Here is a 13,020-nt window from a genome sequence, read left to right on the forward strand (position 1 = left end):
GATCCTTTTCCAGTCACATTGGCAGCAGGCAGAGTTCCACAAGCTTTACTTACCAAAATATCCAAACTTTACTTCACTTCAAACCTGTTGAATTGAAGGGACTGCAAACCAAACCCCCTGTGTACATATCATATGTCAAGAGGAGAAAGCAGTCAAAACACAATGTAGAAATGTGAAGCAATAACAGGAATCACTGCAGATACTCAGCAGGTCAGGCAGAAGCCAGCACATGGGGTAGAGAGCCAACCTCCTGAGGAAATGTCTTTGATCAAAACATCAATTGTTGTCCTCCATACCCACTAGGAATTAGCAATACAAGGGCAGTCACAATACAGTTTACAAACACAGGTGATCCCACAACCTTGACATTTTGGTGGGGGGGGGTGGGAAAGAGAGTGGTGACAGGAGCCCCTACACTAAGCTTAATGATTTTTGTCTTTTGCAAAGTTTTATTTTGTTGCAACGAGAACAACCCGGAACTGTACAACCCAGAACATTCTGACAGTACAGTGCCAAGCCCCAGAATCAAGAACATATTAGAAACATCTTCCTGAAAGTTATTATGTCCCCCAATTGTTAAAACATTTGGTTGTATCTAACAAGTGAAATTTCTGATTAAGCAAAGCTGATGCTTTTTGTTTTAAAAAGCATTCTGTCCCAGACTCACCAGGGACAGGTTCAAGGGACGACAGTCACCATATTGATGCCTCAGCACCAGTGGCTGAGCTGAATCAGAGATTCATGTGCCGTGGACATTCAGTGGATTCTGATGCCAGACAGACAAACCCATTCCCACATCTGATATAAACAGGTGGCCTTTACCACCCATTTAAAGTAAATCCCTCACTGTTAAGAGAAAAAGAACAAGCAGAATCAGAGCAGAACATGGAGCATTCCATCATGAGGCTCCAGGCCCAAAGACAGGCACACCATCCAAAAGATAACTGGAGACGGTTGTCATTTTTACAATCTTAAGTGGATACAGGGAACAGCGCACACACTGCAAATGGATCAATGGGGCAAACAGCTTCCTCTGTACTGCAGCTTCTACAAAAGGCACATGCAAATTCTGAAACAAATCATGGTGCTTTCTCCTGCAGATTGCAGCAGCACGTTATTTTTGAACGAATGAGAAAACCTTCCGAGGGACAAGAGTTCGCCCCCAGCAGGCCTGACATCCCACCACAGGATTCAACAGGCATATCACAAGCTCAAATCTCACAACATCAAGTTACAAAAAATTATTTCAATAAAATTTACAGGCTGGGTCCAAAAAAAGATGACCAGTGAAAGCAGCCAGAATATTATTAGAACACACCCAATAATACGGAAACCGGTGTTCCATACAGATGGTTCCATGTGAATCGCTCTGGATACTCTATGAGCAAGTCATTCTTCTACATGACTGATTGCTGCAGGTCAGGCTAACCATGGTAGAAAATGCCCATCACCATCATATCCATTGGAGGGCAGCTAACACTGGGCAATAAACACTGGCCTTGCCAGCAGCACCCACACACTCTCAAACCAGTTAACGCACACAAACAGATGGCCAGACTGCAGAGCAGGGGATTCAACAGACAGCAAATGTGAATCAGACTTGCTCACCCCCACCCCTCCATAACCTCTCCCAAAACACACACCCAACCCCTCAACTCTGGAAATCCCCCCTCGGCAGTCCCCATCCAAATATCCTCCCCCACTCTACATCCCCCCCTCCACAAATCCTCCACTCCCCCCCCCCCCAATTGCCCCCCCGACAAACCCTCCACTCCCCCCCGACAAATCCTTCACAAATCCTCCACTCCACCCGTCAACCCCTCCACAAATCCTCCACTTTCCACCAGCCCCCTCCATTCTCCCCCAGCCCCCTCCGCTCCTACCCCAGCCCCCTCCGCTACCCCCACCCCAGCCCCCCTCTACTCTCCCCCAGCCCCCTCTGCCCCTACCCCAGCCTCCTCCCCCATCCCCACCCCAGCCCCCTCCACTCTCCCCCAGCCCCCTCCAGTCTCCCCCAGCCCCCTCCAGTCTCCCCCAGCCCCCTCCACCCCCCTCCAATCTGCCTCAGCTTCCTCCAACCCCCTCCACTCTCCCCCAGCCTCCTCAGCCCCCTCCACCCTCCCTCAGCCCCCTCCACCCTCCCTCCGCCCTCCCTCCACTCTCCCTCCGCCCCCTCCACTCTCCCTCCGCCCCCTCCACTCTCCCTCCGCCCACTCCGCCCCCTCCACTCTCCCTCCGCCCCCTCCACTCTCCCTCCGCCCCCTCCACTCTCCCTCCGCCCCCTCCACTCTCCCTCCGCCCCCTCCACTCTCCCTCCGCCCCCTCCACTCTCCCTCCGCCCCCTCCACTCTCCTCCACCCACCTCCACTCTCCTCCACCCCCTTCACTCTCCTCCACCCCCCCACTCTCCCTCAGCCCCCTCCACTCTCCTCCACCCCCTCCACTCTCCCTCAGACCCCTCCACTATCCTCCACCCCCCTCCACTCTCCCTCAGCCTCCTCCAACCCCCTCCACTCTCCCTCAGCCCCCTCCACTCTCCCTCAGCCTCCTCCACCACCCTCAGCCCCCTCCACTCCCCCTCAGCCCCCTCCACTCCCCCTCAGCCCCCTCCACTCCCCCTCAGCCCCCTCCACCCCCTCCACTCTCCCTCAGCCTCCTCCACTCTCCCTCCGCCCCCTCAGCCCCGCCTCAGCCCCCTCCGCCCCCTCCACTCCCCCTCCGCCCCCTCCACTCTCCGCCCCCTCCACTCCCCCTCAGACCCCTCCACTCCCCCTCAGACCCCTCAGCCTCCTCCACCCCTCCACTCCCTCAGCCACCTCCACCCCCCTCCGCTCTCCCTCAGCCTCCTCCACCCCCCTCCGCTCTCCCTCAGCCTCCTCCACCCCCCTCCGCTCTCCCTCAGCCTCCTCCACCCCCCTCCGCTCTCCCTCAGCCTCCTCCACCCCCCTCCGCTCTCCCTCAGCCTCCTCCACCCCCTCCGCTCTCCCTCAGCCTCCTCCAACCCCCCTCCGCTCTCCCTCAGCCTCCTCCACCCCCCTCCGCTCTCCCTCAGCCTCCTCCACACTCCTCCGCTCTCCCTCAGCCTCCTCCACCACCCTCAGCCCCCTCCACTCCCCCTGTCCCCTCCACTCTCCCTCCACTCCCTCAGCCTCCTCCACCCCCCTCCACTCTCCTTCAGCCTCCTCCACCCCCTCCACTCTCCCTCAGCCTCCTCCACCCCCTCCACTCTCCCTCAGCCTCCTCCACCTCCCTCCACTCTCCCTCAGCCTCCTCCACCTCCCTCCACTCTCCCTCAGCCTCCTCCACCTCCCTCCACTCTCCCTCAGCCTCCTCCACCTCCCTCCACTCTCCCTCAGCCTCCTCCACCTCCCTCCACTCTCCCTCAGCCTCCTCCACCTCCCTCCACTCTCCCTCAGCCTCCTCCACCTCCCTCCACTCTCCCTCAGCCTCCTCCACCTCCCTCCACTCTCCCTCAGCCTCCTCCACCTCCCTCCACTCTCCCTCAGCCTCCTCCACCCCTCCACTCTCCCTCAGCCTCCTCCACCCCCTCCACTCTCCCTCAGCCTCCTCCACCCCTCCACTCTCCCTCAGCCTCCTCCACCCCCTCCACTCTCCCTCAGCCTCCTCCACCCCCTCCACTCTCCCTCAGCCTCCTCCACCCCCTCCACTCTCCCTCAGCCTCCTCCACCCCCTCCACTCTCCCTCAGCCTCCTCCACCCCCCTCCACTCTCCCTCAGCCTCCTCCACCCCCTCCACTCTCCCTCAGCCTCCTCCACCCCCTCCACTCTCCCTCAGCCTCCTCCACCCCCCTCCACTCTCCCTCAGCCTCCTCCACCCCCCTCCACTCTCCCTCAGCCTCCTCCACCCCCTCCACTCTCCCTCAGCCTCCTCCACCCCCTCCACTCTCCCTCAGCCTCCTCCACCCCCCCTCCACTCTCCCTCAGCCTCCTCCACCCCCCCCCTCCACTCTCCCTCAGCCTCCTCCACCCCCCTCCACTCTCCCTCAGCCGCCTCCACCCCCCTCCACTCTCCCTCAGCCTCCTCCACCCCCCTCCACTCTCCCTCAGCCTCCTCCACCCCCCTCCACTCTCCCTCAGCCTCCTCCACCCCCCTCCACTCCCCCTCAGCCTCCTCCACCCCCCTCCACTCTCCCTCAGCCTCCTCCACCCCCTCCACTCTCCCTCAGCCTCCTCCACCCCCTCCACTCTCCCTCAGCCTCCTCCACCCCTCCACTCTCCCTCAGCCTCCTCCACCCCCTCCACTCTCCCTCAGCCTCCTCCAAACCCTCCACTCTCCCTCAGCCTCCTCCACCCCCTCCACTCTCCCTCAGCCTCCTCCACCCCCCTCCACTCTCCCTCAGCCTCCTCCACCCCCTCCACTCTCCCTCAGCCTCCTCCACCCCCTCCACTCTCCCTCAGCCTCCTCCACCCCCCTCCACTCTCCCTCAGCCTCCTCCACCCCCCTCCACTCTCCCTCAGCCTCCTCCACCCCCTCCACTCTCCCTCAGCCTCCTCCACCCCCTCCACTCTCCCTCAGCCTCCTCCACCCCCCCTCCACTCTCCCTCAGCCTCCTCCACCCCCCCCTCCACTCTCCCTCAGCCTCCTCCACCCCCCTCCACTCTCCCTCAGCCTCCTCCACCCCCCTCCACTCTCCCTCAGCCTCCTCCACCCCCCTCCACTCTCCCTCAGCCTCCTCCACCCCCCTCCACTCTCCCTCAGCCTCCTCCACCCCCCTCCACTCTCCCTCAGCCTCCTCCACCCCCCTCCACTCTCCCTCAGCCTCCTCCACCCCCCTCCACTCTCCCTCAGCCTCCTCCACCCCCCTCCACTCCCCCTCAGCCTCCTCCACCCCCCTCCACTCTCCCTCAGCCTCCTCCACCCCCTCCACTCTCCCTCAGCCTCCTCCACCCCCCTCCACTCTCCCTCAGCCTCCTCCACCCCCTCCACTCTCCCTCAGCCTCCTCCACCCCCTCCACTCTCCCTCAGCCTCCTCCACCCCCTCCACTCTCCCTCAGCCTCCTCCACCCCGCTCCACTCTCCCTCAGCCTCCTCCACCCCGCTCCACTCTCCCTCAGCCTCCTCCACCCCGCTCCACTCTCCCTCAGCCTCCTCCACCCCGCTCCACTCTCCCTCAGCCTCCTCCACCCCGCTCCACTCTCCCTCAGCCTCCTCCACCCCGCTCCACTCTCCCTCAGCCTCCTCCACCCCGCTCCACTCTCCCTCAGCCTCCTCCACCCCCCTCCACTCTCCCTCAGCCTCCTCCACCCCCTCCACTCTCCCTCAGCCTCCTCCACACCCTCCACTCTCCCTCAGCCTCCTCCACCCCCTCCACTCTCCCTCAGCCTCCTCCACCCCCCTCCACTCTCCCTCAGCCTCCTCCACCCCCCTCCACTCTCCCTCAGCCTCCTCCACCCCTCCACTCTCCCTCAGCCCCCTCCACTCTCCCTCAGCCTCCTCCACCACCCTCAGCCCCCTCCACCACCCTCAGCCCCCTCCACTCCCCCTCAGCCCCCTCCACCCCCCTCCACTCTCCCTCAGCCTCCTCCACCCCCCTCCACTCTCCCTCAGCCTCCTCCACCCCCCTCCACTCTCCCTCAGCCTCCTCCACCCCCCTCCACTCTCCATCAGCCTCCTCCACCCCCCTCCACTCTCCCTCAGCCTCCTCCAACCCCCTCCACTCTCCCTCAGCCTCCTCCACCCCCCTCCACTCTCCCTCAGCCTCCTCCACCCCCCTCCACTCTCCCTCAGCCCCCTCCACTCTCCCTCAGCCTCCTCCACTCTCCCTCAGCCTCCTCCACTCTCCCTCAGCCTCCTCCACTCTCCCTCAGCCCCCTCCACTCCCCCTCAGCCCCCTCCACTCCCCCTCAGCCCCCTCCACTCTCCCTCCACTCCCTCAGCCTCCTCCACCCCTCTCCACTCTCCCTCAGCCTCCTCCACCCCCTCCACTCTCCCTCAGCCTCCTCCACCCCCCTCCACTCTCCCTCAGCCTCCTCCACCCCCCTCCACTCTCCCTCAGCCTCCTCCACCCCCTCCACTCTCCCTCAGCCTCCTCCACCCCCCCTCCACTCTCCCTCAGCCTCCTCCACCCCCCCTCCACTCTCCCTCAGCCACCTCCACCCCCCTCCACTCTCCCTCAGCCTCCTCCACCCCCCCTCCACTCTCCCTCAGCCTCCTCCACCCCCCTCCACTCTCCCTCAGCCTCCTCCACCCCCCTCCACTCTCCCTCAGCCTCCTCCACCCCCCTCCACTCTCCCTCAGCCTCCTCCACCCCCCTCCACTCTCCCTCAGCCTCCTCCACCCCCCTCCACTCTCCCTCAGCCTCCTCCACCCCCCTCCACTCTCCCTCAGCCTCCTCCACCCCCCTCCACTCTCCCTCAGCCTCCTCCACCCCCCTCCACTCTCCCTCAGCCTCCTCCACCCCCCTCCACTCTCCCTCAGCCTCCTCCACACCCCTCCACTCTCCCTCAGCCTCCTCCAACCCCCTCCACTCTCCCTCAGCCTCCTCCACACCCCTCCACTCTCCCTCAGCCCCCTCCACCACCCTCAGCCCCCTCCACTCCCCCTCAGCCTCCTCCACACGCCTGCACTCTCCCTCAGCCCCCTCCACTCTCCCTCAGCCTCCTCCACTCTCCCTCAGCCCCCTCCACTCTCCCTCAGCCCCCTCCACTCCCCCTCAGCCCCCTCCACTCCCCCTCAGCCCCCTCCACTCCCCCTCAGCCCCCTCCACTCCCCCTCAGCCTCCTCCACACCCCTCCACTCTCCCTCAGCCCCCTCCACTCTCCCTCAGCCTCCTCCACTCTCCCTCAGCCTCCTCCACTCCCCCTCAGCCCCCTCCACTCCCCCTCAGCCCCCTCCACTCCCCCTCAGCCCCCTCCACTCCCCCTCAGCCCCCTCCACTCTCCCTCCACTCCCTCAGCCTCCTCCACCCCCTCCACTCTCCTTCAGCCTCCTCCACCCCCCTCCACTCTCCCTCAGCCTCCTCCACCCCCTCCACTCTCCCTCAGCCTCCTCCACCCCCCTCCACTCTCCCTCAGCCTCCTCCACCCCCCTCCACTCTCCCTCAGCCTCCTCCACCTCCCTCCACTCTCCCTCAGCCTCCTCCACCCCCCTCCACTCCCTCAGCCTCCTCCACCCCCCTCCACTCTCCCTCAGCCTCCTCCACCCCCCCTCCACTCTCCCTCAGCCTCCTCCACCCCCCCTCCACTCTCCCTCAGCCTCCTCCACCCCCCCTCCACTCTCCCTCAGCCTCCTCCACCCCCCTCCACTCTCCCTCAGCCTCCTCCACCCCCCTCCACTCTCCCTCAGCCTCCTCCACCCCCCTCCACTCTCCCTCAGCCTCCTCCACCCCCCTCCACTCTCCCTCAGCCTCCTCCACCCCCCTCCACTCTCCCTCAGCCTCCTCCACCCCCTCCACTCTCCCTCAGCCTCCTCCACCCCCTCCACTCTCCCTCAGCCTCCTCCACCCCCCTCCACTCTCCCTCAGCCTCCTCCACCTCCCTCCACTCTCCCTCAGCCTCCTCCACCCCCCTCCACTCCCTCAGCCTCCTCCACCCCCCTCCACTCTCCCTCAGCCTCCTCCACCCCCCCTCCACTCTCCCTCAGCCTCCTCCACCCCCCCTCCACTCTCCCTCAGCCTCCTCCACCCCCCTCCACTCTCCCTCAGCCTCCTCCACCCCCCTCCACTCTCCCTCAGCCTCCTCCACCCCCCTCCACTCTCCCTCAGCCTCCTCCACCCCCTCCACTCTCCCTCAGCCTCCTCCACCCCCCTCCACTCTCCCTCAGCCTCCTCCACCCCCCTCCACTCTCCCTCAGCCTCCTCCACCCCCCTCCACTCTCCCTCAGCCTCCTCCATCCCCCTCCACTCTCCCTCAGCCTCCTCCACCCCCCTCCACTCTCCCTCAGCCTCCTCCACCCCCCTCCACTCTCCCTCAGCCTCCTCCACCCCCCTCCACTCCCCCTCAGCCTCCTCCACCCCCCTCCACTCTCCCTCAGCCTCCTCCACCCCCCTCCACTCTCCCTCAGCCTCCTCCACCCCCCTCCACTCTCCCTCAGCCTCCTCCACCCCCCTCCACTCTCCCTCAGCCTCCTCCACCCCCCTCCACTCTCCCTCAGCCTCCTCCACCCCCCTCCACTCTCCCTCAGCCTCCTCCACCCCCCTCCACTCTCCCTCAGCCTCCTCCACCCCCCTCCACTCTCCCTCAGCCTCCTCCACACCCCTCCACTCTCCCTCAGCCTCCTCCAACCCCCTCCACTCTCCCTCAGCCTCCTCCACACCCCTCCACTCTCCCTCAGCCCCCTCCACCACCCTCAGCCCCCTCCACTCCCCCTCACTCTCCCTCAGCCCCCTCCACTCTCCCTCAGCCTCCTCCACTCTCCCTCATCCCCCTCCACTCTCCCTCAGCCCCCTCCACTCCCCCTCAGCCCCCTCCACTCCCCCTCAGCCCCCTCCACTCCCCCTCAGCCTCCTCCACACCCCTCCACTCTCCCTCAGCCCCCTCCACTCTCCCTCAGCCTCCTCCACTCTCCCTCAGCCTCCTCCACTCTCCCTCAGCCTCCTCCACTCCCCCTCAGCCTCCTCCACTCCCCCTCAGCCCCCTCCACTCCCCCTCAGCCCCCTCCACTCCCCCTCAGCCCCCTCCACTCTCCCTCCACTCCCTCAGCCTCCTCCACCCCCTCCACTCTCCTTCAGCCTCCTCCACCCCCCTCCACTCTCCCTCAGCCTCCTCCACCCCCTCCACTCTCCCTCAGCCTCCTCCACCCCCCTCCACTCTCCCTCAGCCTCCTCCACCCCCCTCCACTCTCCCTCAGCCTCCTCCACCTCCCTCCACTCTCCCTCAGCCTCCTCCACCCCCCTCCACTCCCTCAGCCTCCTCCACCCCCCTCCACTCTCCCTCAGCCTCCTCCACCCCCCCTCCACTCTCCCTCAGCCTCCTCCACCCCCCCTCCACTCTCCCTCAGCCTCCTCCACCCCCCCTCCACTCTCCCTCAGCCTCCTCCACCCCCCTCCACTCTCCCTCAGCCTCCTCCACCCCCCTCCACTCTCCCTCAGCCTCCTCCACCCCCCTCCACTCTCCCTCAGCCTCCTCCACCCCCCTCCACTCTCCCTCAGCCTCCTCCACCCCCCTCCACTCTCCCTCAGCCTCCTCCACCCCCCTCCACTCTCCCTCAGCCTCCTCCACCCCCCTCCACTCTCCCTCAGCCTCCTCCACCCCCCTCCACTCTCCCTCAGCCCCCTCCACTCTCCCTCAGCCCCTCCACTCTCCTCCACTCTCCTCCACTCTCCTCCATCCCCCTCCACTCTCCTCCACCCCCCTCCACTCTCCTCCACTCTCCCCCAGCCCCCTCCACTCTCCCCCAGCCCCCTCCACTCTCCCCCAGCCCCCTCCACTCTCCCCCAGCCCCCTCCACTTTCCTCCATCCCCCTCCACTCTCCTCCATCCCCCTCCACTCTCCTCCATCCCCCTCCACTCTCCTCCATCCCCCTCCACTCTCCTCCACCCCCCTCCACTCTCCCTCAGCCCCCTCCACTCTCCCCCAGCCCCCTCCACTCTCCCCCAGCCCCCTCCACTCTCCCCCAGCCCCCTCCACTCTCCCCCAGCCCCCTCCACTTTCCTCCATCCCCCTCCACTCTCCTCCATCCCCCTCCACTCTCCTCCATCCCCCTCCACTCTCCTCCACCCCCCTCCACTCTCCCTCAGCCCCCTCCACTCTCCCTCAGCCCCCTCCACTCTCCCTCAGCCCCCTCCACTCTCCTCCACCCCCCTCCACTCTCCCTCAGCCCCCTCCACTCTCCTCCACCTCCCCTCCACTCTCCTCCACCCCCCTCCACTCTCCTCCACCCCCCTCCACCCCCCTCCACTCTCCTCCACCCCTCTCCACCCCCCTCCACCCCTCCTCCACTCTCCTCCACCCCCCCTCCACTCTCCTCCACCCCCCTCCACTCTCCTCCACCCCCCTCCACTCTCCTCCACTCTCCTCCACCCCCCTCCACTCTCCTCCACCCCCCTCCACTCTCCTCCACCCCCCTCCACTCTCCTCCACCCCCCTCCACTCTCCTCCACCCCCCTCCACTCTCCTCCACCCCCCTCCACTCTCCTCCACCCCCCTCCACTCTCCTCCACCCCCCTCCACTCTCCTCCACCCCCTCCACTCTCCTCCACCCCCCTCCACTCTCCTCCACCCCCCTCCACTCTCCTCCACCCCCCTCCACTCTCCTCCACCCCCCCTCCACTCTCCTCCACCCCCCCTCCACTCTCCTCCACCCTCCTCCACTCCCCTCCACCCCCCTCCACTCTCCTCCACCCCCCTCCACTCTCCTCCACCCCCCTCCACTCTCCTCCACCCCCCTCCACCCCCCTCCACTCTCCTCCACCCCCCTCCAATCTCCTCCACCCCCCTCCACTCTCCTCCACCTCCCTCCACTCTCCTCCACCTCCCTCCACTCTCCTCCACCTCCCTCCACTCTCCTCCACCTCCCTCCACTCTCCCTCCACCTCCCTCCACTCTCCCTCCACCTCCCTCCATTCTCCCTCAGCCCCCTCCATTCTCCCTCAGCCCCCTCCACTCTCCTCCACCCCCCTCCACTCTCCTCCACCCCCCTCCACTCTCCTCCACCCCCCTCCACTCTCCTCCACCCCCCTCCACTCTCCTCCACCCCCCTCCACTCTCCTCCACCCCCCTCCACTCTCCCTCAGCCCCCTCCACTCTCCTCCATCCCCCTCCACTCTCCTCCATCCCCCTCCACTCTCCTCCATCCCCCTCCACTCTCCTCCATCCCCCTCCACTCTCCTCCACCCCCCTCCACTCTCCTCCACCCCCCTCCACTCTCCCTCAGCCCCCTCCACTCTCCTCCACCTCCCTCCACTCTCCTCCACCTCCCTCCACTCTCCTCCACCTCCCTCCACTCTCCTCCACCTCCCTCCACTCTCCCTCAGCCTCCTCCACTCTCCCTCAGCCCCCTCCATTCTCCCTCAGCCCCCTCCACTCTCCTCCACCCCCCTCCACTCTCCTCCACCCCCTCCACTCTCCTCCACCCCCCTCCACTCTCCTCCATCCCCCTCCACTCTCCTCCACCCCCCTCCACTCTCCTCCACCCCCCTCCACTCTCCCTCAGCCCCCTCCACTCTCCCTCAGCCCCTCCACTCTCCCTCAGCCCCTCCACTCTCCCTCAGCCCCCTCCACTCTCCTCCACCCCCCTCCACTCTCCTCCACCCCCCCTCCACTCTCCCTCAGCCCCCTCCACTCTCCCTCAGCCCCCTCCACTCTCCCTCAGCCCCTTCCACTCTCCTCCACCCCCTTCCACTCTCCTCCACCCCCCTCCACTCTCCTCCACCCCCCTCCACTCTCCCTCAGCCCCCTCCACTCTCCCTCAGCCCCCTCCACTCTCCTCCATCCCCCTCCATCCCCCTCCACTCTCCTCCACCCCCCTCCACTCTCCTCCACCCCCCTCCACTCTCCCTCAGCCCCCTCCACTCTCCCTCAGCCCCCTCCACTCTCCTCCACCCCCCTCCACTCTCCTCCACCCTCCTCCACCCCCCTCCACTCTCCCTCAGCCCCCTCCACTCTCCTCCACCCCCCTCCACTCTCCTCCACCCCCTCCACTCTCCTCCACCCCCCTCCACTCTCCCTCAGCCCCCTCCACTCTCCCTCAGCCCCCTCCACTCTCCCTCAGCCCCCTCCACTCTCCTCCATCCCCCTCCACTCTCCTCCATCCCCCTCCACTCTCCTCCATCCCCCTCCACTCTCCTCCATCCCCCTCCACTCTCCTCCATCCCCCTCCACTCTCCTCCACCCCCCTCCACTCTCCTCCACCCCCCTCCACTCTCCTCCACCCCCCTCCACTCTCCTCCACCCCCCTCCACTCTCCCTCAGCCCCCTCCACTCTCCCTCAGCCCCTTCCACTCTCCTCCACCCCCCTCCACTCTCCTCCACCCCCCTCCACTCTCCCTCAGCCCCCTCCACTCTCCCTCAGCCCCCTCCACTCTCCTCCATCCCCCTCCACTCTCCTCCATCCCCCTCCACTCTCCTCCACTCTCCTCCACCCCCCTCCACTCTCCTCCACCCCCCTGCACTCTCCCTCAGCCCCCTCCACTCTCCTCCACCCCCCTCCACTCTCCTCCACCCCCCTCCACTCTCCTCCACCCTCCTCCACCCCCCTCCACTCTCCCTCAGCCCCCTCCACTCTCCTCCACCCCCCCTCCACTCTCCTCCACCCCCTCCACTCTCCCTCAGCCCCCTCCACTCTCCTCCACCCCCCTCCACCCCCTCCACTCTCCTCCACCCCCCTCCACTCTCCTCCACCCCCCTCCACTCTCCCTCAGCCCCCTCCACTCTCCCTCAGCCCCCTCCACTCTCCTCCACCCCCCTCCACTCTCCCTCAGCCCCCTCCACTCTCCCTCAGCCCCTTCCACTCTCCTCCACCCCCCTCCACTCTCCCTCAGCCCCCTCCACTCTCCCTCAGCCCCCTCCACTCTCCTCCACCCCCTCCACCCCCCCTCCACTCTCCTCCACCCCCCTCCACTCTCCCTCAGCCCCCCCCCCCCCCCCCCCCGGCCCTTTCCTCAGATTTGCCGCCTCAGCGGCGGGGCTGCGCCTCTTACCCAGAGCCGGGAGCTGCTGTCGCACAGCCTCTCCATGCTGCTCAATCCGGGGCGAGGTGAAGACTCGCTGAGGGGCTCGCGAGCTCAGCCACCCAAGCCGGCGGCGTTTGAAGGAGGAGAAGTGAGAGCCGAGCCGAGCCGAGCCCCGCCCCGCCCCCCGCCCCGGCTCCCTGGGACAGCCCGGAGCTGGCCCCGCCCCGCCCACTGCAGACCCCGCCCATCAGAGACTCCGGCTCCTCCCACCTGAGGCCCCGCCCACCTCTGGTGGTGGTGGTGGTGGTGGTGGTGGTGTTCTGCTGGGGGAGTGGGAAGTGGGCGTTGCCACGGTAACTGGGCGTTGCCACGGTAACTGGGCCTGGCTGAGTTTCCTGCGCCGTGGAGCAGAGCGTCCTGGAGGAGGTGCCCGGAGGCGGCTCGGGTG

General features: G+C 66.4%; 1 protein-coding gene across 1 annotated transcript in view; it reads right to left on the minus strand.

Annotated features, from left to right (window-relative positions):
• The window catches only part of abcc3 (ATP-binding cassette, sub-family C (CFTR/MRP), member 3), a 125,656-nt gene extending 112,903 nt beyond the window's left edge, over positions 1-12,753 (minus strand). Inside the window, exon 1 of the mRNA XM_041216717.1 lies at positions 12,600-12,753. Within this exon, the coding sequence (XP_041072651.1) occupies positions 12,600-12,635 (36 nt within the window). The 5' untranslated portion in view covers positions 12,636-12,753. The remainder of the gene's footprint in view (positions 1-12,599) is intronic.
• Between the last annotated feature and the right edge of the window lie 267 nt (positions 12,754-13,020).

The sequence above is a fragment of the Carcharodon carcharias genome, chromosome 22, assembly GCF_017639515.1.
Source record: "Carcharodon carcharias isolate sCarCar2 chromosome 22, sCarCar2.pri, whole genome shotgun sequence".
In the NCBI taxonomy this organism is placed as follows: Eukaryota; Metazoa; Chordata; class Chondrichthyes; order Lamniformes; family Lamnidae; genus Carcharodon; species Carcharodon carcharias.